General features: G+C 39.9%; 1 protein-coding gene across 2 annotated transcripts in view; it reads left to right on the plus strand.

Annotated features, from left to right (window-relative positions):
* The window catches only part of NRAP (nebulin related anchoring protein), a 68,683-nt gene that overhangs the window by 31,221 nt on the left and 12,338 nt on the right, over positions 1–25,124 (plus strand). For both annotated transcript variants that reach the window (XM_053389159.1, XM_053389160.1), the window contains 11 exons: positions 95–202; positions 2,529–2,840; positions 11,396–11,500; positions 12,771–12,869; positions 15,260–15,364; positions 16,510–16,617; positions 18,348–18,458; positions 19,400–19,597; positions 20,015–20,119; positions 21,660–21,758; positions 23,429–23,533. In XM_053389159.1, the coding sequence (XP_053245134.1) occupies positions 95–202; positions 2,529–2,840; positions 11,396–11,500; positions 12,771–12,869; positions 15,260–15,364; positions 16,510–16,617; positions 18,348–18,458; positions 19,400–19,597; positions 20,015–20,119; positions 21,660–21,758; positions 23,429–23,533 (1,455 nt within the window). The remainder of the gene's footprint in view (positions 1–94; positions 203–2,528; positions 2,841–11,395; positions 11,501–12,770; positions 12,870–15,259; positions 15,365–16,509; positions 16,618–18,347; positions 18,459–19,399; positions 19,598–20,014; positions 20,120–21,659; positions 21,759–23,428; positions 23,534–25,124) is intronic.

Genomic DNA, 25,124 nt, shown 5'->3' on the forward strand with positions numbered 1-25,124 from the left:
GGTTTCTGGTACCATTTGAAACTTTGGGTGTTACTGTTATGGCAACAGTGCATAGTAACAAAAAAAATAATTGCGGCATTCACCATCCTTTTAGAAACTGTACAAAAGTAGTTGGGAGAGCCAGAAGGAGAAGGGATTTGAACTTCATCTTGATGCCATACCATTCCTGACAGCCAAAGCAAAGAGGGACCTGGCAAGTGACGTGAGTACCGATTCAAGTTGAACACACAAGATGGGATTCAGTGTCACCCTAAGGCAGTCATTCCATCTGTGTAAGCATTGGAACGATCTCCCCTCTCCTCCCCCTGTATGCTGTCCGGGGGGGGGGCGGGCGTTCTCTCTACCCTCCTGAGCAGATCTGGGGGTGGTGCAGGGGGAAGAGGAGGCAAGTCCTGTTACACTGGCTTCTGCTTGTGCAGCAGCTTAGTTGAATCTGGTCCATCGTTCCTCTAGGGAGCTAAAGTGTGCCCCTGTGAGCAAGTCTTAGGATCTAATTTAAGGGTAGTGTAGTCTATAGCAGGGATGAGGGGACCTGTGACACTCCATATGTTGCTGGAATACAGCTCTCATTGTCTCTAACCATTGGCTATGCTTGCTGGGGCTGATCATGGGTTCCTCACCCCTACATTACCTGAGCTCCAAATCACAGTACAGAGGGCTGACCAAAACAAATAAACCCCAACCGAAATGACCTTGCTGTATGTTCCAGATGTTGCTGTTGTTCATTTTATTTATATTAATTTGATTTATATCTCACCCTTCTTCCTGAAAGAGCCCAGGGCACAGAAAATTATAAAGCAAATAAACACAAAAGATCTCAGAACAGTTACAAACATTATCTCAGTGAGTGATTCTCAGGGTTGTCAGGGGCAGGGTCTGTTGGTCAGAGTAAATGGGGATGCTTTTAATTGTTTTCCTGGAAAACCCACAAAATTTCCTGGGCATCCCACAGAGAACTGCTACTGAAAAGACCCTGTCTTGTGTCTCCGCCAGTTGTGTAGACCTCAGCGGCGGCACCACCAACAAGGCCTCACTTGCTGAGATTGTTTATATCAGATATATATAATATCTTTTAAGTACTTGGATCCCATGTCATTTACAGCTTTTTATGCTAGTCCTACCACCTTGAATTTGGCCTAGTAGCTCACTGGCAACCAGTACAGCAGTACAATGGTCTCATCTGGCTGCCCCACTTACTAGCTCAACATCCTGCAAGAAGTAGTATTTAGTCTCTCACATTATCAGATATTGACACTTTTATCCCTCAAAACACAGGATTGTCAGGTGGAATGCTCTGTAAAAAATGTATTGCGCAAGAAAACTAAGCTATTGAATTACCATCAAACACAATTCTATGAAAAATTTCAGAGGAAGAACTAAACTCTTGCCACTATGAAAGGTCTTAGGACAGGCTTCCTCAACCTCAGCCCTCCAGATGTTTTGAGACTACAATTCCCATCATCCCTGACCACTGGTCCTGCTAGCTAGGGATCATGGGAGTTGTAGGCCAAAAACATTTGTAGGGCCGAGGTTGAGGAAGCCTGTCTTCGGATCTGATTCCCAAGCCTCTGAGTGTAGATATTACCTGAGCTCCGTATCTCTGCACTGACCTTTACCTGAAACAATACATTTTATTTAGCTTGTGCTAGTGCTCAAAAGCACAACTTGACCTTTTGAGCGGCAGCTTCCCAGTACCACTCCAAGATGCTATGACTTCTGCAGAAAAATAATAATAATACAAAAAACAAACACTGAAAATGTGCTGCCCTTTCATGGCGTGCAAAAGCTGCCCTTCTAGGCATCTACCTCATTCTCCCTAATGGTAGGACCAGTGATGTCTCCTCAAGCTAAATAATTGACAACCCAAATAACAAAGGAACTATACATGTTTCTTTGCCAAGTGTGTTGTTCTTTGGGGCTACTGGTTCAGTCAAGAAGGTGCAACACTCTCTAATGATGCAATACTATGCATTTTTACTTGGAAGTGAATCTCAGTGTATTCAGTGAGAAATGTGTTTAGGACCTTAGACTGTGGTTCTAAACAAATTTACTAGTGTGAATAAGCCCTGCTGAACACAGTAGGACTTAGATGCATAGGACTGTGCTAATAATGACATAAAACGTAAATCATATGATGCATTTTCAAGTAACACAAAGGCTCCCTGCCCCTGGGATAAAGCAGTAAATGAAAAAGATGCTCCTTTTGGAAACATTAAAAAAGAGCATGCAAGCATCCTCATTTTGTGCACTTCAACCACATATAAAAGTTAGTCCTTATTACTTGCTTTCTGCTTTTTGTTGAGCGGGAAAAGTATGCTTTTGATGTACGGATGTGTTGTACTTAGACATATTAAGTGTGCTTGTCAGTAGTTTTGCAGGAGGCCAAAGTGCCTTTTCTGAAGTAGCCTATTAAACCGGTTTATTGAAATGTTCCGTTTACTTCAACCCGATGCTGTTGCTTACAATGGCTTTGAGCTTATTACCTTTCTTTGTACCTATGATCCATTCCCTCCCCCCACTTTTGACAGGTAAAATACAAGGAGAGTTATGAGAAGACGAGAGGAAAGTTGATTGGGGTGAAAGGTGTGAACGAAGACTCACAGATGGCTCACTCGCTTCATATGTCGAAGATGCAGAGTGATCTGGAATATAAAAGGGCTTTTGAGAATGTAAAGACCCAGTATAATGTATCCATGGATATGATAAATATTGTCCATGCCAAGAAAGCTCAGGATTTGGCCACTGATAGGGGATACAAGACAATTCTTCATCGCTATACTGCCTTGCCTACAGATATGAAGGTGGAATGGGCAAAGCGGGCATATGACCTGCAGAGTGATGTAAGTTACACATTGTCTATTTTTTAATTATTTATTTTTATTTTTATTATTTAAGATTTATATACCACTTTAAAAAAAAAAACACACCCCTCTAAATAGTTCACATAAAAGAATATAAAATATTCATAAGAAAATACCAATTAAATCACCTTTCTGGGTTAATCAAATAAATTAAGCAATTTAAATGAGAACTTGCATGCACAGTCAAGTACGGGTTAACTATTATGCTAAGAACACTGTTGCACAGGGTCCTATGCTATATTATTTCATTATTTGAAAGAGTCACAGACTATGCCAGTCCCTACTCTGGTCTAGTTCATTTTTTTTTTTTAAACTTCTTTTTATTGAGTTTCATATAAGTAACCAAAAAAAAAAGAAAAAGAGAAATAACTTCACAATTACAAAAAGAGAGAAAAATACAAAACAAATATCTAAACATAACATAAGTATTATCTATTTCCGTTACAATTCTTTGTCCTCACAATTATCTCTTTATATCTCAAGAACTTAAATCATTCTTCTACGCTCTATTGACCTCCATCCCTCCCGCTTTCAGGCTTCTTAATATACATAATTTATTTTCCCCGCAGCTAATAATTGTTAATAGTTTACACGTCGTAAGGTTTATATCAAATCTGTTATAGTTTTTAGGCTTCTGTAATTCCCTTCAATGTATATCATAAATTTGTTCCAGTCATTAATAAACTTTGTATTTTTTTGGTTTCTGATTTTTTTGAGTCATTTCTGCAAGTTCAACAAATTCAAATAATTTTGTTTGCCACTCTCTAATTGATGGGATATCTTGATTTTTCCAATTTTGGGCAATTAACAATCTGGCGGCAGCTGTGGCATACTGAAATAATGTCTTATCTTCGTTTTTAACTTCATCCCCAACTATCCCTAGTAGAAATGCTTCCGGTCTTTTAGGGAATGTATATTTAAATATTTTTTTAACTCATTATAAATATATTCCCAATATTTCTTCATTTCTTCGCATGTCCACCACATGTGGAAAAAATTACCTTCTTTAACCTTGCACTTCCAGCAGTTCTTATTCCCAGTTTTGTACATTTTCCCCAACTTTGCTGGGGTAATGTACCACCTGTACATCATCTTTTCTAAATTTTCCCTGAGTGTTACACAAGCTGTAAATTTCATTCCACTAGTCCATAATTTCTGCCATTTGTCATACTCTATATTATACCCCAGATCCATTGCCCATCTCGTCATTACCCCCTTTATTTCCTCATCTTTGGTATCCCACTCTAATAATATGTTATACATTTTGGATAGTAATTTGGATTTGCCTTCAATTATCTCTATCTGAAACTTAGATTTCTTTTCATTCATTCCTACTTTTTTATCATCTCTCCATACTGCATTTATTTGATGGAATTGTAACCAGCCCGTTAATTTGTCTTTCAACTCCTCGTAAGGTCTCATCCTCCATCCATTTTCTGATCCTATCAGTAGGTCCTCATAAGTCAGCCTTTCTCCCTCCATATTTGCCTTTTTAGTTATTAGAATATCCATTGGTGATAACCACCAGGGTGTCTTCCATTCTAGGAGTTTTTTATTTCTTTCCCACACTTCGAGTAGGGGTCCTCTAAAGATATGATTTGAGAATCCTTTATGTATCTTCTCTTTATTCTGCCATAAATAGGCATGCCAGCCGAACCTGTTGTCGAACCCCTCTAGGTCCAACAGGTCGGTATTTTCCAGATTAATCCAGTCTTTAATCCAACAAAGGCTGGCAGCCTCAAAATATAACTTCAGGTTAGGTACTGAGAAGCCCCCTCTTTCTTTTCGATCTGTAAGGATTTTGAATCTAATTCTTGGCCTTTTGCCCTGCCATATGAATTTCGACAGGGTTCTTTGCCAATCTGTGAATATTTTAGATCCTCTAATCACTGGGATGTTCTGAAACAAAAAAAGCATTCTCGGGAGTAGATTCATTTTTATCGCCGCCATTCTTCCCCTCCACGAAAGTTTCACTCTATTCCACATATCTATTTCTTTCTTGATCTCCTTCCATGTTGTAAGGTAATTATCTTGAATTAAATTTATATTTTTTGTGGTTAACCAGATACCCAAATATTTTATTTTTTTTACCACCTTAATTCCGTGCTGTTCCTCCAGTTTTTCACTTTCTTTTTTCCCCAAATTTTTAATCAGCATTTTTGTCTTTAATTTATTTAATTTAAACCCTGATAGTTTACCGAAATCTTCTAGCATTTCCAAGGCCCTGCCAACACTTTTTTGCGGGTTTTCCATAGATAACATTAAGTCGTCCGCGTATGCTTTTAATTTGAATTCCTTTGTTCCTATTTTGATCCCTCGGATCTCAGATGCTGCTCTCATTTTATTTAGAATTATCTCTAGTGCCATGATGAATAAAAGAGGGGATAGAGGGCACCCCTGTCTTGTTCCTTTTTCAATTTTAAAGGAATTTGTTAAGTTGTTATTTATAATCAATTTTGCATCTTGATTCGAGTATATTGCCTTTATTCCGTTCATAAACTCGCCCTCTAACCCTGCTCTTTCCATGCTCTTCAATAGGAACTTCCAAGAGACATTATCAAATGCCTTTTCTGCATCTATAAAAATTAGTGCCGCAGGTATTTCGTTCTTACACTCCAGATATTCTATAATGTTTATGGTATGCCTTACGTTATCTTTGAGGAACCTATTTGGAAGGAATCCTGCTTGATCCTTATGTATTATATTTACTAGACACTTTTTAAGTCTACTTGCCATCACTTCCGCAAAAATTTTATAATCGTTATTTAAAAGTGATATGGGTCTATAATTTTTAATGTTCAATTTGTCCGTATCTGGTTTAGGGATCATCGTAATATGAGCCTCCCTCCATGTCTCTGGTATTCTTCCTCCTCTCAATATACCGTTCATGATGTTACATAGCACTGGTGTTAATTGGTTTTCGAATACTTTGTAATATTTAGCTGACAATCCATCTGGTCCTGGGGCTTTCCCTATTTTCATTTTCTTTATCGCATTTTGGATCTCTTCTGCTTTTATAGGGTTATTAAGTTGGGTTCTTTCTTCCTCTGTTATGGTTCTCCCGTTATATTCTTCTAGGTATTTTTCTATTTGGGTTATGTCTTCCTTCTCTTTTTTGTACAACTTCTCATAAAATTTGAGGAAATTCTCCTTTATTTCTTTTGGGTCTTCTATCAGTTGTTCCTCTATTTTTATTTTGTTTATCACATTTTGTTTTTGTCTTTTTCGTAATTGCCAAGCTAATAATTTACCCGTTTTATTAGCTGACTCAAAGTATTTTTGTTTCATTAATTTAATTTTCCATTCAGTTTCTTGACTTATTAACATTGAGTATTGAGATTGTAACATCTTTCTTATTTGGATATTTTGTTCATCTTTCGGGTTTGTTGTTAATTTTCTCTCACACTCTCTTATCTGAATTAGGATTTCCTCTTTCTTCTGTTCTCTTACTTTCCTCCTATAACTATTTTGTTGAATGAAAAACCCTCTTAAAACAGCCTTACTGGCGTCCCAAACTATATCCAAACTTATTTCCGTATTGAGGTTCAAATCCAAATAATTTTTTAGAGTGGTTTTAGCTTTTCCGACCACTTCATCATTTTCCAATAGATGTTCATTCAATCTCCATCTGAATCCGCCTTGTGATTTACCTTTTATTTCCAAAACTACTGAATTATGATCTGAAAGAGTTCTAGGTTGAATTTCACACTTTATAGTTCTTAAAGTAAATTCCCTTGAGACCCAGATTTGATCAATTCTGCCCCAGCTCTTATGTGGCTCTGAGAAGAAGGTGAATTGTTTCTCTAATACATGTTTATATCTCCAAATGTCTATTAAATCTAAACTTTCTTCCAACTTATTAAAGGATCCTGGCAATTTCCCTTGATTATTTTTCCCCCTTTCTGATTGTCTGTCCAATTCTGGTGTCGGTACTCCATTAAAGTCTCCTAGTAGAATTGTCTTATTACATTCTACCTCTAATAAGATTTGTTCCAATTTTTTAAAGAATTCCGATTTATTCAAATTTGGGGCGTATATATTTATCACATTGATTTTCTCCCCCTGGAAATTAATTTGTACACCTAAAATCCTTCCTTCCTCGTCTTTACAGATCATTTTGGGTTCCCATTTTTCTTTCACGTAAATCACTACCCCTCTTTTCTTTTCAGCTGTACAATTTGTAAATTCCACCCCCAACTTTTTGTGCACCAAAATATGTTTGTGCTTTTTGATTACGTGTGTCTCCTGTAAACAAATTAGATCTAAGTTCTTTCTTTTCAACACATTTACTATTTTATTCCTTTTAGTTTTTTCGTTCAAACCATTCACATTCCACGACAAAACTTTCAAATTCATCATATTGACTATTTTTCCGTTTACCAACAGCTAATAGTTTAAATTCGAGTGGTTTTATTCTCCCTGTTCACCTCTACCTCCTCTTCTTCCTCCTCCTCTGCAATCTCCTCCTCCTCTTCTTCCTCTACTTCTTCTTCTCTAGCTTTGTCCTCTTTGTCTTTCCACGGTTCGTTTTTCTTTCTCCTCTCCTCTAGACCACCATTTTTTCCTTCATATCTCTCCTCTACTCTTCCTAAATCTTTCTCATATCTACGTAGGAATTTCTTCACTTCTTGAATCTCAACAATTCTAAACCTTTTATCTTTGTAAAAAAAGGAGATCCCTTCCGGGAACTCCCATCTATATTGTATGTTATTCTTTTTTAGGACACTTGCCAGCTGTTTATAACCTTCTCTTTTGCGCAGGAGTCTAGTTGGTATCTCTTTAAAGATGATGATCGGTCTGCCATCAATAATTAATCTTTTTTGATAGCTTGTTTTCAATATCATATTTTTCATCTCTATCGAGCTAAAAATAACTAAGCAATCTCCTGCGACTTTTTTTGATTTTATTTGTTTAGTCTTTGATTTAATTCTGAAGGCGTTTTCTATCGTATATACAACCTCTTCTTCTTTCAGCTCTAGCCATTTGGCTAGTTCCTTAATCATCTTTTCTTTGATATTTTCATTTATTTCTTCTCCTACTCCCCTAAATTTCAGATTTAACTGCTTTTGTTTCATTTCAATCATCGCTAAGTTGTCCAGAACTTGGTCTTGATTTTTATTCAGTTCTCCTATCTCATCTTTTAACCTATCTGTCTCCTTTCTATGTTCTTTCATTTCTTTCTGCATTTTTTTATTTGCTTCTTCCAAAGATTTTGACCGACCTGTCAGATCCTTTATTTTATTTGACAATTCTCCTACTGCTCCTTCTATTTTTTTATCTAATAACTCATGCATTTCTCCTAATTTTTTCTCCATATGTATTTCATTCTGTCTGAACTCTTCTTTTATTTTTAGCCACAAAATATCCAAGTCTTTAATCTCTTCTTGTCGGGATATTTTCCTTTCTGATGGTGTCCCTCCTATCTTTTTCCCATTTTTCCCCGACATTTTGTCCTTTTCTGGTGTTGAGTTAAGACTCTTGTAATATTTTTCCTCTCCCCTAGGGGGCGCACAGTCTAAGCCCTATCCTGCTGAGTTTCTGACGTTAAGTTCACAAACGCTTTAGAACTCTCAGGTTTCTCAAAGAGATATGTGGGAACTGAGTGTATTTCAAATTATTCTCAGTCCCTTTAGTTTCCAACCAGTACGTTAATGCTGCCAAGTTGGCTTAAATAATTTCCAGCTTCAATTCTAAGATCTCAAATACCTTAATGCAAATTATTCTAAGTTCTAAGTTATTTCAATAGTATTTCAGTAATACTATTTCAATATTATTTCAAATTGAATTGTACTAGCCAAAATAAAAAAAAGGGAAAGAGAGACAAATCCTAACAAACAGAACTTTAAACAAAGTAAATTTAACATATATCTAACTTTATCTTATGTAAAGACTCCTTTTCTTCCCTTCTGATTGTGTTTCAGCCACTTGGTCAGCTTAATCCAGTTTCAAAATTTCACCCAAAAAAAGTATCAATGTTAGAAAGTAAGTCACCGCAGATAAATCTCTTTCCAAAATCTGTATTCTTCAGCCACTTGCTGGCTTAATCCAATATTTGGTTGCAGTTGGGAGGAGGGGTCCAGAAATTTAAGCCCCCAAAAATCAGGTCCGGACCATAAGGTAAGAGTAGTTGAATCCTCCAGTAGTTTTAAATATGTTCCTCTTTTAAGTTCAGTTGCACTTTAGTCTCCAAAGCGAACAAACAAACAAACAAAAAAAGCCAGAGAAACCAAGTTCAAGATCTTTAAGGGTCCGATGTATTCAAATTTTAAACCAGTCTTTCAGGGAAGAGGAGTAGGTGTGTAAACACAGTTTGGGTTCATCTATATGGGATCAGTTCATATCCAGTTTCTCAAAGGCAAAGAAGAAAAAAGCCAGGAAAAGGAGAAGAGAAAGGGGTTAAAACTCCAAAGTCTTTAAGGGGGGAGGTTGGTATCTCCGTTTGGGGTTTAGCCAAATGCTCAGAATTTCAAACTTCCCTCCAAGAAAGGCAGGTAAGTGAAAGTTATTATTTATTTGTTTGGAGGCTTTTATTATATTTCGTCTTTTTCTCCCTTTCCTCACCTTCCCCCTTATGCTCCAATGTTGTTATTTAGTGCTTCAGGGTAATTATCCCTCTATCCCCACTCAGTCTTTTTTAGTCCCTTATTTTTGGAATCTTTTCCCCCAGAAAGAATACAAAGTTTCTTGAGGTCTATTTAGTTGCTTTTTGTTACTTGTCTTTCCTTCGCCTCACCAACAAAGTTGCTGAGGGCTTTCACTTTTCTGTTCTCTATAGCAGATGATTAGTCATTTCCTTTCTTTACTCTTGCGACTATATTTCCTGTGCCATTTTGCTCTGGAAGAACAAGTCGGGTTCCTCAATTAAAGCTTTATATATCCAGAGACCCTCTTATTGTTAGCTTAAAGTTTTTAGTACGTCGTTTCTGCCATAATCTTGAGGGTTCTGTTCTTAAAGTTGCGGAGATTTGTCGCTTTTCCAGTAGGAGCTAGAGGCATCGCTACACGGGGTCCGCAGAGCTTACCGTTCGCGTTTCTCAGTCCCGTCACCTTCGAGTCTCTTTAAAAAAAAAACCCGAAAAACTTCGGGACTCCTCCAACGCTGCTGGGTAGCTTGTCCCTCAAGGGTACCCCCCTTGAGATTTTGGGGGTCGCAGTGCCCTTGCGTTGCCCCCGAGCCCCCGTGAAGCTCGGAAAAGCTCTCAGCGTCTTTTCCGCGCTCCTTGCTGCTTGCGATCCCAAACCGGAAGTCTACTCTGGTCTAGTTCAAAATCACTACTAGCTTAAAACATGGCGGCCGTCAGCCATGGCAGGGTAAAGAATGCCCACATTCCAAATTGAAGAGAAAGTTAAAATACTTGTAGCTTGGCTAGTGTGGAGCATATTTCAGTTATAGGTTGGCTGAAGCAATCTGCCCTTTCCCTTCTGCTCCAGCTAAAGACCAAAGGACCAGATAAGCTGTCCGTCCTTTTCATTTTTAGACCAAAAAAAAAAAAGAAAAGTGATTACGTTTGTTCAGTGGTGGTTGGTACTGGTAGTGCAGAAGACAGGGAGGCCAACATTAGATGGGAACCAGCAGTCGACGGAGACAGAGCCAATGACAGGTGGAGCCAACTAATTGTGGGTTGGTTCCCATCTCCCTCTGTACTGAGTTCTGCAAGGCCAAAGGAGGAAGGTGACAGCCAGGGTTACCTTCTTGCCTTGTTGTCGTAAGGAGGCAGGCAGATAGGGGCTGGTTAAGGGCAGGCTGAGGTTGGTGGGGTAGTGCCCTGTTTGCTCTGAGGAACCAGCCTCCACTGCATTTATCCTCCAACCCAGCAGTTTGTAAAATGTTACAGTAGAACAGGAAATGAAGGAGCCCTGGATGTTGTGAAGCTACTGCAGCTTTTCACACTTCTGGTATAAAGGAATGTTATGCTTCTCCCCCATATTTGGTCATATAGGTGCAAGATAAAGGTAAACCACAAACACACGTCTATGGAGATGCCTGTTCCCCTCACCGCCAGACACTATGCCACAAGTTTGATAAGTGGTTACATGTTGTCACACAACGCAAGTTCTGGCAAATGTCTACCATCCACCCTAGGGCTGCAATCATGTCTGCGCTTACATGGGAATAGTCTCATTGGACCAAGCGGGACTTACTTACAAGTAAACATGCACAGGAATGAGTGGAATGTCTGATGAGAAATCTTCCGGAACATTCCTGCACTGTTTTTAGTACTCCATATCCCTGCAGTGTTGATTTAACCACAAACCATTAGCAAGCTCTAACAGGAGGGGTTTTTAATATAAAAAATAAAGCTTTTGAAAAACCTTTTCTTTTAAATCTTATAGCAGAAATGTTTGCTGTTGGTGATATCACCATCTCTTTTCTTAACCCCCCCTCCCGTTTCTACCCACAACTGCAAAGAAGTGGATAAAACAAAAGCAGTCACTAATTTGGCTCAGCTGGTGTTCTGATGTGCGAATTCTTTAGGTGGCATTTTAAATGTGCGAGCAGCAACAATGGGGCATTTTTCTTTTCCTTTTGTCAGAACCGATACAGAGCAGATTTGAACTGGATGAAAGGCGTCGGATGGATCGCCACTGGGTCATTAAATGTGAAGCAAGCTAAGAAGGCAGGAGAACTCATTAGTGAGGTGAGATTTCATGACAGCACATAACAAAACTTGCCGCATAATGCGTGCAAAATCTCTGTATAAAATTAAAATAATTTCCACTCAAAGGGGGAAAAGAAAAAGGCATCCCACATGAAAGCCCTCAAAACCAGGAATAGGACTCGTAATTAGAGGGAAGCCAGATACCAAACACAAAACAGTAGGAGTCCATATAGCCTTTGCAAAAACAAAGTAGGTGACAAATGATATCATGAATAATAATGACAATCAAACAATGCTCAATTGCTACCCCACTAGCTTAGGTTTTTTAATGAAGTGAATCAAGAAAAAGCCCTATAAGGTGTACTTATAGGCACAGAGAACCTACTTTTAAGCAGCGCTCTCTCTCTCTCTCTCTCTCTCTCTCTCTCTCTCTCTCTTTCACACACACACACACATACACACACACACTTCAACAAAGAGCAACAATGCAGCTTGGTGATGAATTTGAACACAATTAAACTGCATCATCCACAGTTAGAGCCTCTGAGATTCTAAAGGGTCCCATCACTGACAATTATATTAATTATGCTAAGAAGGCCTTTATGCACACTCACATTGAATACAGAGAGGTGAAGATGGTACAATAAGAAGTATATCAATGTCTCAGTCTGACATAGGTCTTGTAGGAAGTTTTTAGTGCTTTAGCCATGGTGGCGCAAAAGAAATGAAAGTGTACGTTCAAAATGCATATGCCACAGATAGGAATCAGAGCCTCTGTCATACCCACTTGAGTTCAACTCTCTGAAAATATTGTTTGTTACTGGCTTCAGTTTCCCATGAAAGCATGCCCCTTGCATCTTCCCTTCATGTAGTGCTTCTTTTACAAGGACATTACATTTTCAACACCTGAATGACAGCTCCTGGGACATATTGCTGTTTTGCCTCCTATTGTTGAATTATTTTGCCTCCAGAAGACCCTGTTAATACAAAATGCTGTTTTGTGTTTCAGGCCATTTGAAAAAGATTTTCCAGTTGTGGGACCTTGGGTATTTTATTAGGCGTAGATCATCTTGAAATATTTTCCTTAAATTTAAGTGAGATTTCTTTTAAGGATTAATAGGTAAAGGTTATTGTTAAATGGAAACAAATATTAATCTGAAAGTTCCTAGGAGATGAAGCTAAGGAAAAAGGAATAATAATTATGTTCACAAATTCACTCTAATCTCAAGCAACCTATGATTTTTTTTCTTTCAAATAGCATGAAAGAGCAGCACAAAATTCACAGCTTTGATCTTTTTCTGCTCAACAGAAGAAGTACCGTCAGCATCCATATGCTTTGAAGTTTACCAGTATTAAAGACACTCCTGAGATGATCCAGGCTAGAATTAGTTATAACCAGGCTGTGGATGTAAGTTATAATGTATATACATTATGATTATAAGAGTGGTATCCTCTTTGAACGACCTCATTGAAACACAGGCTTTCTTTTTCACTCCCTGTCACTGAGATCATTCCTAGGAACCAAGAAATTTGTGTTCTAATCAGATGAACCTTACAAAGGCCACTTTTAATCAGAATGGAAACCTTCCATTCTCCACAGAGCCCAGTGGAAACCCTTGTATAGAACATTTAACATAAATGAACTTTGGTACAGATGCATTTTCAACTGTATTTTGACTGATAAAATTTTATATCCGTGAATTAGAATATTTGCAATCTGTAATTGGACCAGTGCCGTATTGTTTTCTTTTGGGAGGTTCCAAATTTAAACCAAAAAATCTGAATGAATAATATTCTCAAACTGGGTATTGAAAAATTCATTCCAGCAGTCAAGTTCACACTCATTAAAGTCAATGAGAATGGGATCCAAGAAGTTCCCTTGCACTAATGGACAGACTTTTGATTCATCAGAGGTATTGGCTAATGAAGGGGTGGTGATATCTATAGATTCCCCCATGTGGCCTCTCATTCCACCTTCCATCCTGTTCTAGAGGGTTCACCAACTATCTGAAGGCATTTTTCAGGGGAAGTTGGGTTCTGAATGGGGAAGGGGACTCTACCAACATCTTCTCTATTCCTCTTCCAATAGTCATTTGGTGGGTACCACTGCTGGATCAAAAGCCTTTCTGTGAATGCAAGGGCACCAAGTGGATTCCACCCTGTGAAAATGTGTGGTCTGCTTCATAGAGAATTATTCCCATGTGGTCATAGGCACGGCCATGCCTGAGGACAATTGCATGTTGGGAAATGCCTTATCTTGTAGTATTAAACACCACTATTGTGTTACTTATTAAATAATTTATTTAATATGGGTGGGGTATAAATAAATTATTATTATTATTATTATTATTATTATTATTATTATTATTATTGGTATGGGGCTCTTCTAAGATCGAAGTGCTCAGATAGCTTCATTTGGGAAAGCTGATCCTTCAAATAGTTTTAGTAATTGTAGTAAGAATTGTTTTACACAATATACCGTATTTTTCCCTCTATTACACGCAGATTTTTTCTCCTAAAAAGTAAGGGGAAATGTCTGTGCGTGTTATTGAGCGAATGTGTGGTCCCTGGAGCTGACAAGCGCGAGTGAAGGCAAAAATCAGGCAAATATCAAATCGTCCGGAGAAGGGAGGAAAGCTGCTGCTTTCCTGCATTCTGCCTCAGGGTCTTACTGCCCACCCGCTTCTGTTTCCTTACTGTGTTTGCTCAAACGGAACAAAGAGCAGAGAAAACCCCTCCCCTCCAGGCAAGCAGAGTGGAAAGCAGGGGGGGGGAGAGAGAGAGAGAGCTGGCTGGCTTGGGGGGGGGGACTTTTGCCTTCCTTTCCTCCCTCCGGTAAAACCCCTCTCCTGCATTCTTAGCCAGCTGCTTCTCTGCACACCCCTCTCCTTGTCGCTTCTATGTTTTTCCTTCCCTCCCTACTTAAAACGTGGTTCCAATCACGGATCCACATGGATCCTCAGGATCTTTGCATTGAGTCACCCCAAATTCACCATCAGATCACATAGCAATGATCTGATGCAAAAACAGGGCTGCAATGGTGCAAAAACATGGTTACAAAGCACGGATCCACATGGATCCTCAGGATCTTTGCATTGGGTCACCCCAAATTCACCATCAGATCACATAGCATGTCCATGGCTACAGCCTGCACCAAAAAAATCACGCACCCACTGTTGCCTGGGGCTGCAATGGTGCAAAAACGTGGTTACAAAGCACGGATCCACATGGATCCTCAGGATCTTTGCATTGGGTCACCCCAAATTCACCATCAGATCACATAGCATGTCCATGGCTACAGCCTGCACCAAAAAAATCACGCACCCACTGTTGCCTGGGGCTGCAATGGTACAAAAACGTGGTTACAAAGCATGGATCCACATGGATCCTCAGGATCTTTGCATTGGGTCACCCCAAATTCACCATCAGATCACATAGCATGTCCATGGCTACAGCCTGCACCAAAAAAATCACGCACCCACTGTTGCCTGGAGCTGCAATGGTGCAAAAACGTGGTTACAAAGCATGGGTCCACATGGATCCTCAGGATCTTTGCATTGGGCTACCCCAAACTCACCGTCAAATCACATGTCTGTGGCCGCAGCATGAAGCACAAAAATGATACATCCACTGTTTCATTCAGATTTTTGTTCTTGTTTTCCTCCTCTAAAAACTATGTGCGTGTTATGGTCAGGTGCGTGTTATCGAGCGAAAAATACGGTAACTTTTTAGCGGTCTGTGTGAACCACTGTGGCATATGTAGCAAGCGTCCTATACGGTATTTTTCGTATTTTGCAGAGGATATATAAGGAACACGGAGAGAATGTAAAACATCATTACACCCAAACGGCAGAACTTCCTGAGATCTTTCAAGCTAAACAAAATGCTGTGAATATCAGCGAGGTGAGATTTCATTTTGTGCCATGTCTTGCAGTGACACCATTTCTTTCAATAGCATATTGTTCTTGGAGACTTCTTTACACTCATCATAGCTGGAATTGATAACAATGCATTTGGATTTCTGCATCCTGAGAGCGATCATGTTAAGACTATCTCAGCCCGCATGCAATGACTGTCATTGAAGCATTATCCCATGCCCATATGCCTTAGTTTCCTCCTTTACTTTTAGGAAAGGCAGCACAGGTTTGTGTTATAGGTTCTGTGACTTGGTCTAAAAAGGCTTGCTAGGAAGACGCAGAAGAGCTGAGCAACTAGGGCTGAGGTGAAAACTGCTGAAAAAAGAATTTTACCAATCTTTATGTGAGTCAGAGAATAAATGGGGTGGGGTATAGTGGAAAAATTTGCTGACAGGTTCATAGGGAGAGGGATTACTTCATTTTCTTTATATGCAGCGGCAGTGACTGGCCACCATTTTCTTTGTCAGGATGCTTCTGGTACAGCATCAGTCTGGGCCATTGTGGGGAGGGAAATGGCAGCTGACACAAACATTTGTGCTCCCATATGAACACTGGCAATTACCATTTCCGTTAGTGTCTGGCTGCCATTCCCCACCCCCCAATGATGCCTTGGAACAGTACTGCATCTGAAGTATTTTGTTTAAGAAAACATCCATATTATTGCCACTGCCTCTGGTGGTAGCAGCGAAATGAAGCACGAAAGAAAAAGCAACCGCCACTGCTGAAGGCAAGTGCTCTCTGAAAATATGGCCTCCAAGTGTTGCTGCCTGCAGATGGAGTCATGGAATCATAACTCAGTGGATTGTATCCCTGATTTTTCCGTTTAAACTTACTGGATTAAATCCAGACCACAACATAGTTGGACTTGGGTTCCCACAGAAACCAGTAGAGCTTAAGGCATTTGCCCTATTGATTTCATTGTAACCTTAGTTCAAATAACTGGGCCTGGATCCAGCACACTGTCAACAGTGAAGTGCAGCATTGGAAGAGAGCTGTGACCCAAGATGAGCCTAAAGGTATATTTGCCAAAACTAGGAAAGGGAATTAATGCAGGTTTCTTTCTCGGCGTAGGTTCATGCATATGATTGGGGAGAGAGCTTCAAACTGTTCCCATTTACTGTCTTAAAACAGATTTGCTACAAGGAATCCTGGAAGAAGATGCAAGATGGGGGTTATAAACTGAAACTGGATGCCATTCCTTTCCAGACAGCAAAGGCTTCCACTGAGATTATAAGTGATGTAAGTTGATTTAATAGCAATATTGACTGGTACAAAATGGGAGATCTTAGCTGATAAAATTCTCCAGGGGGCAATTGGCATGGACAGTGGGAAGGCAGAAAGAAAGCCTGTGTTTTATGTTTGAAGAGAAAATACAACCAGCTCTTGATGATCTCTACAAATTGTGTGACTGGACTAAAAAAGCAGACATAATTCAGTGTTAAGTAAGTGTATCCTGATGTATGTTAGGTACATAATGATAAATTTGTGTTTTCCTGAGTTTAATACTTACTTGAAATATTTATTTACCGTCCTTCATGATCAAATTCACATTAACAAATTGGCTACAATTAAACTGGGAAAAAATCCTGGGGTTTAGTGAAAATAGGACCCTAATGCACAGTGGCGTAGCAAAGCCAAATGGAACATTAACAAGGGTCTTGGACAGGCTAGAAAATAAAGCAGCATATATAACCTGCATCCTTCCTTAGCTCAAGAGCTGTAAGATAAACACAGAAAAGTATTTTTGCTACTATGCTTTGAAATAATCATATCCCTTGAGTCAAAAATAATGTTAAAGGAGTCCTGAATGGAGAAGCCTTTTCTCTTATGGCCTGTTGGGATAAAAGAACTCTTGGGTTTTATTAAATAATAAATATATATCTTTAAATAAAATTATTTTATTAAATGTATAACAAACGCAACCAACAGAGTATTCTGAAAATTCAACAAAAGAGAAAAAAACAACAATTGAGCATGGTCAGGTATAAGGTATTGATGCAAAAGATATAAAGAAAAATATAACAAGACACTTGTACAAAAGAGGCAATTCAGCAGTATTCCAAGATAAGACATAAACAGCAGATCAAAAACTCATGTAATCAGAAGTAGTGCCATATGATACTGTATTTGGTTGGAATTCAAATACAGTCATACCTTGAGTTACAGACGCTTCGGGTTGTGCACCGGGCTGAACCTGGAAGTATCAGAACTGGTTACTTATGGGTTTTGGCACTTGCGCATGCACAGAAGCACCGAATCACGACCCGCATGTGCACAGACGCGTCGCTGCGGGTTGCGAATGTGCTTCCCGCACGGATCACGTTTGCAACCCAAGCGTCCACTGTATATGAATTCATTGTGCCTGAAACCAGGTAGCACGTTGGGTTTTTTTAATGTTCCTTCTGCAGATTCTTCAGAAATGACAAACCTACATTCATTCGATGCCTGAGTGCGAATGAAGGCTGCTCCAACTAGCTTTGCTTACCAGAGATTGCTGCGCATGCAGTGCAAACATTTGCAGTAGGGAAGCCTTTCACATGTACAGCTGTATATACTAAGGTTTCCGTGGCATCTGGAACCACAGTCAAGAAAAGGTCTAGATTGCAAGGAGCCTGAGCAAGTGTGTATGATGAGTTCCCTGCTACAGACATTCCCACTAAAGGCATGGATGCCAGGGGGCAGGGCACAGGCTAGTTGGCACAGCTCCACTCCCTACATTGATTGAATTGGCAGGTGTCATTTTTAATGAGGGCCTCTCTCTTAGCGAAACAAAGTTTCTTCTGTTTAGTAGATATAAACTGAAATTTCAAACTCCCAATCCTCTTATTTTAAAGTAGACTATGCCTATTTTAATGCAGGTTTGGATCTTTATTTAAAATACTTGCTGGCTGAGAAGACGAGAAAAAGTAATGCTGTAGTGGCCAGTATGTTTCTGTAAATCCTCATGCCCTTGCTTCATCTTTCCTCAGTACAAATACAAGGAAGCATTTGAGAAAATGAAAGGACAGATGATTGGCTCCTGTGGCTTGGAAGATATTAACATTTCTCATTCTGTGCATGCAGCTTTGCTGCAGAGTGATGTGAGTATCACAGGGCATGGAAGATGAACCTAGAATAAACATAAACAGATGGCCTTTGATAGGTACTTTGAATGATGGAACACTTCCTTTTGAGTTGGCAGTACTCTCACAACAGCAGCACAATTTGTTTATCATATTGGGCAGGACTCACCTAAGGAGTCCCATCAGTGGAAGCTGGTGCAAGAGGGCTTCCCTCCCATGGGCAGGCACTAAAACCCAGACTTAACAATGGCTATGGGAGATAAGAAGCAGCCTGCAGGCTTATAAATGTCTTCCTGCTCCCCTTGCATGGTCAAACTCTTACCTTCTCCTCTGAACCATCCCCATTTCCTTTTCAGAGCACAATTGATGGGGTATCATTATATCTGAACTTTGGTTAACTGTGTTGGTGAGGCTCGTTAGACAACAACGAGAAACTGAGCCTTTAGTGTCATTGGAACAACCCGCCAATAGGGATTCAGCAGGTGCCAACTTTAAAATGCTTGGTGAAAACTTTTCTATTCCTCCAGGCCTGTCAATGCAGGCTCTTAAGAGTGCACTGCCTGCCCCACCCCAATGGTCTATTGATGCTTGTTTTTAATATATTTTTAACTTTTTATGATTTTATTGTTTGGTTTTATGTTTTTATCCTGTTAAAAACCACTGTGATGTGATATATATATTGGTATATGTACATATTTTTAATAAATATAATAAATAAATACACACTAGCCACACCTGACATTTCTGATTTCCTAACCATCTCACTGTCACCATCCAGAGGTCTGTATAATGTGCACACTGCACAATAGGCACTATAGAATGAGGCTGCCTGAGTTTTCTTTGCTGTTCCGTGTATGTGTTGTAAGCAAATAAATTCAATAGAATGTTAAGCAGGTTTGGGTTTAAGCCATGGCGTTGAAATAACAGTATTTCTTCCTTCTTTCTCCCCCCTTCCCTAGGTAAATTACAGGAAAGCTTTTGGCCTTCAGAAGTCTCAGTTCCGCCTGCCCTTAGACATGGTGAATCTGGTACATGCCAAAAAAGCCCAGTCTTTGGTCAGTGATCAGGAATACAGACAGTGGCTTCATGATTATACTTCTCTGTCTGAAGATGTTAGGTTGAGGTGTGCCAAGAATGCTTATAAATTACAGAGTGAGGTAAATGAAGTTATTCTTGAAGCCTTTAACATGGGGGGGGGGGACTGCGACACTGTGGTTTTATGCTTTGTCTGTCTCTCAGTATCAGTGACCAGAAATGGTTTTTATTGCACAGTTTCACTTTAATGGTCTTTCCATCTGAAATTAGGAGGTAAAAACCACAATAATCTACAATTTTCTTATAGACTACTTATATTGAGCTTCTCTTCCTCTCTTTCCCTTCCCCCATCTCTCTGTAATAGATATGTGTATGTACAAAGTAAACACATGAACACAGAATCTGAAAATATAATTCCAATATGCTCGAATGATACAGACGTCTTGAGTAGCAGATGTTACTTCTAACGAATGCATTTAGATGGCTATATTGCCTCTCCTATTCCACGTTGTAAATTACTTTTGATTGGTTTCCCATAGAATTTATACAGGTCTGACTTGAACTTTATGAGAGGAGTTGGCTGTATTACACCAGGGGCCTTAGAGATTGAAGCAAAGAAGAAAGCTTCTGAACTCATCAGCGAGGTAACAAAAGAGGGTTTTGATTTTTTCACTACAAACAAGAGTTTGCCAGATGTCTGTGTAAAACTGGGCTGGCAAAGTAACTCCCTGGATTAAGGGTGGGCTCCCTTCCTCACCCTCCCTCTTTATTTGATCACTCAATTCATGTCCTGGGTGAACTCAATTGAGTTCAAGGTTTTTCAGACCTTGCTAACTACTTTCACAAACTTTCTATTCTGTAATCAGGACCCAAGTGGTTGGTACATTAGGGTGAACCTTTATAGAAGGAAATGTTCCTTTCCAGATGAAAGAGAGGCTGTGTTCTGTTATTAGACACAGAATCACATTTCTCAAAACCCAGGTGGCTCCATATAAGTGGCCTGGAGAGAGAATTTCTCCTTCTCCCCATCTCTGTTCTTTTTCTTTTTCTTTATTAACTCTCATCACATCTAGTTTGGCCCTGAGTTTGTCTCCAATGATCACATATGTCTCTTTTGTTTCTGGGACTTCTTTCTTTTGCAGAGCACACACACACACACAAGTTCAAGCTTCGCACGAACCTCGTTGAAGAGCAAAATTCCCATTGGTTTTAGCTGAGCTATATTATACTTCTGGTCAGGAATTTCCTTACGTTTCCCTCTTTGCTGTTACCTGCCATCATTTTCTGTCTGGGCTCACGCGTCATATCTCTATGACATAGTCCTAACTTCACTGAAACCAAGTTCCTCATTGCATTTTCAAAAAGCTGATAATTGTAATGAGAGCCAGAATTTCTCCTTTTCAGAATAAAAGTGCCCAGATTTTAAAATCTAAAACAAAACACAAAAAGTACTGCTGAACAGGCCACTTGGCCTGAAGGCACACCCAGCAAAATGCCCTTCATAAGCCCATTGCACCCTGTCAGCCATGGGCTTACCAGACACAGTTAGTTAGTACACAGTGGGAAATAGTGTATTTCTATTTCTGTATTGCCATTCTCTATTCCGTTGGTGGACTATGAACCAACATTCCTGGTGACTCAGGCTGAAATGTAACTCACAACCTAAAACATTCTTCTCACATTGAAACTCTACCCTGGCCCAGGTAGCTTGCACGTGAGCAGTTCATATTTATTTTTATTTAATTAATTACTCATTCAATTTTTTAAATAAAAAAAATCACCCTACATCCTAACAGATTCCAGAGCAATGCACAATACAATATAGATAAAGTAGCCCCTACCATTTTAGCACATTTTTTTAATATCCCAGAAGCTAAAAATGCCTCCTGCTTTCCATATATATCTGCCATAACCACCTTTCAGAGACAGGTCGCGAGCACACTTCAGCAGTGGTACTGCCAACTGGTCCTTGCATTTATGGGGTCCTCCGAACTTAATAAATAGACATGAATCCAGCAGTGAGTTAGGAGCATGGGATTAAATTGGCACAGAGGTCACCGAACCAATCTTTTTTTGCTGACCCCATTGTAAAGTCTAAATCACCAGGAGCATTAAAAATACAATGTCCTCATCTCAAAATGTAACGTAGCTTCTGCATTCCTCTTCCTTTGTGTGTGAATTCAGAGTAAATACCGTCAGCAGCCGAATTCCTTCAAGTACACATCGGTGACAGACTCTCCTGGCCTCCTTCATGCAAAATTCAGCAATATGATTGCTAATGAGGTAGGCTCTGCTAACGTGGATCAGAAAATATGCTGTTTAAAATGCAATGAGCTGAGGAGGGAGTAGGGAAGCAGGCTCTGAGAAATATAATACATCAAAAGGAGAGAAGAAGGCATCATCGATTTATCCTTTAGCATAGTTAGATCATTTTTTATTATTCCTGGACAAACATTTAGTATCATTTTGTCAATCAGATTTGCTCCTTTAAAACAAAACAACGGCAAAAATAAAATAAAACTAAAAATCAGAGCAGCCATTTGATATGAATTCATGCAACTGGCTTTCTTTTTGTACTTGAAAGCAGCCATAATGCAAAGAAATGCAAAGAAGGAGCACACAAGGAGGACAGTCTTCGTGATGGTTAATGTGTGAGGTGCTGAATAATTCGTTCAGGAACCCACTTAATGCACCTGAGGCCAAGAATCTTGTTTCTGATTTTTCAAAAACATACAGATGGCCTTGCAAATTCATTATGCCATTAAAAAAAAGAGGGGGGTGGAATCACATTTGGGAGCTGACATGCTCCAAACTGTGACCTTCCTTTTTAAAGAAAATGTTCATGGCATTTTTCACAGCAACATTGAATGTTGCTAGAGATGTCATCAAATAAGGCTCTTAAGAGTTAACGGGATGTTACCCGTTAACATCCTCTGCCATCAGAGCTCTATTTTTTATTGCCAGTTTGAAGCTGGCTCAGACCAGTGTTTGACATAAGTCAGCCTTGCTTTGGTAGGTTTGTAGCCCTTAGCAACTCATTTTGTGGCATCAGTTAGACTAGTTAATTAAAGCGTTTTGATGGACTACAATAGTGCCCCAGATTACTTCCAATGCAAGTACTTCTATCAGCAGCAGAAGTCATATTGGATTGTGTGCGGGAACTGCTGGTAAGCTGTCCACTCTGCATGAGAGAAAAGCAAGGGCGCCTCTTTTATCACAGCGCCGACCTTAGCTGGGCTGTACAGTGGTACCTCGGGTTACATACGCTTCAGGTTACAGACACTTCAGGTTACAGACTCCGCTAACCCAGAAATAGTACCTCGGGTTAAGAACTTTGCTTCAGGATGTGAACAGAAATTGTGCGGTGGCAGCAGGAGGCCCCATTAGCTAAAGTGGTGCTTCAGGTTAAGAACAGTTTCAGGTTAAGAATGGACCTCCGGAACGAATTAAGTACTTAACCCGAGGTACCACTGTATAGCTTTTTAGATATTTGCCATGCACTATTGAACCCTGTGCTTCTTAAAAACACTTCTTCTTCTTTTACCTTTTTAAACCTATGGTTTTACCTGTGAATGTTTATAGGGATGGGTGTATGCAATCATTTATCCTGGCATAGACAACTTAGTTCCCTCCAGCTGCTCTTGGACTCTCATCAATTGTCCAGTTAGCCATGCTGATGGGAGTTGGGCTCCAAAAACATCCAGCTGACTAATATGCACCCTCTGTGGCTAGACTTTTTTTTAGGCAAAACAATTTCATGGTGAAATATTCAACTCTGCAAGACTGCAGTTCTGTACATAGACATCTGAGAGTAAGTCCCATTGAACTTAATGGGACTTGCTTCTGAGTAGACGTGCACAGAGCTGCACTCTTGGACAATTTCTCAGAAAAAGAAAGAATTCCAGTATGCTAGTATAAATATAGCCATTCATTTTCATTTAAATCTATCCCAGCGCCTCTACAAGGCCGCAGGAGAGGACACTTTGCATCACTGCACAGTGACGTTGGGCCTGCCTGAATTTGAAAGGGCGAGAACAAATGCTATCAATCTCAGTGAGGTAAGTGCTTGGATCTATGCTATCCTACCCCTCTTTTGCCCTGAAATCATTTGGCATCCCTCCTATTGTAGGCGTGGTAAGTGTACAACCACAAAGACTGTATTTTGCAGACTTGAAGAACTGTTCAAGTTGATTAATTGTTTATTAAGACTTTTCAAAGCGGTAAGATATTACCTTGCCATCTGGCTGAAACATGAATTGCATTTTATATTTGCTGCTGAATTTGTGCTTTTCAGTATTGGATGAATCTGGGAGGGTGTTGTTGCTTTCAGGTGTGGTTTTTTAACATTCTCATTGCACTGCCATATGGGCACCATAATTAATTTGTGTTGGTGGTGCTGCTGAGTTCTGCAAATGATTTTTGCTTTGTCGGGTAAACAAATGGTGACTTTTAGAGTGTTGGGACTGTGACCTGGGAGACTAGGGTTCAAATCCCCACTCAGCCATGAAGCTCAACTTGGGCCAGTCACCATCTCTTACACAGGGTTGTTGTGAGGATGAAATAGGGAGGTGGAGAACCTTGGGAGGTGGAGAACACAACCTTGGGATTCTTGGAACATAAAGGTGGTATATAAATGTAATAAATCAATAAATATCTTCTGGTGTAATGTGTGGCTAGAAATTAAAGACTGCGTTGATGATAGTTTTTGTAATGATCTGAATTATGATATTGTAATGATATCATAATTATGATATGGTATCAGTTATTCTTTGAACTGGGTATAGGGTGGTATATAAATTCAATAAATAATAATAATAATAATAATGGTAAAGGGACCCCTGACCATTAGCTCCAGTCATGACCGACTCTGGGGTTGCAGCGCTCATCTCGCTTTATTGGCCGAGGGAGCCGGCGTACAGCTTCCGGGTCATGTGGCCAGCATGACTAAGCTGCTTCTGGCAAACCAGAGCAGCTCACAGAAATGCCATTTACCTTCCTGCCAGAGCGGTACCTATTTATCTACTTGCACTTTGACATGCTTTTGAACTGCTAGGTTGGCAGGAGCAGGGACCAAGCAACGGGAGCTCACCCCGTCAAGGGGATTCGAACTGCCAACCTTCTGATCGGCAAGTCCTAGGCTCTGTGGTTTAACCCACAGCACCACCCACTTCCCCAAAATAATAATGAGTGCAGTAATTTCAGAGTATATAAATAAAATTGACATGAGAGGATAGAGTCTGCACTAGCCAAAGGGCAAGTAAGGAGAAAAGAAGGCAGGCTTTGTTTACTTACCTAATAGCTTCCGGATAATAGAGAGGGTTAGTAGTACACCTCCAGTATCTTCAGGATCCAGTACAGGTCCATGTTGTCAGATTGGCTATATGGTTGCTAAGAATTCTGTTTGTGATGCCCAACCCAAACCCCAGCTGTGGAGGCAGAATCCCCATGCCAGCACAGAATGCAGCTCAATAATTCAGGACAATAAGATTCCCTCCTGGCTCCTTCCCCTGATTCAGGTCCCACCTTTAAGGTTGTGAGGAAGTGGCATGACGTGCAGGGTCCTTGCATTAAGAAGCTGGCCATGGCTTCCTCACTTGCCCTGTGTCAAGCCTTCGCTTGAGTCGTCATTGCTTACAGAGCTGTTGGCAC

This window comes from Podarcis raffonei, chromosome 5, assembly GCF_027172205.1.
Source record: "Podarcis raffonei isolate rPodRaf1 chromosome 5, rPodRaf1.pri, whole genome shotgun sequence".
Lineage (NCBI taxonomy): Eukaryota > Metazoa > Chordata > Lepidosauria > Squamata > Lacertidae > Podarcis > Podarcis raffonei.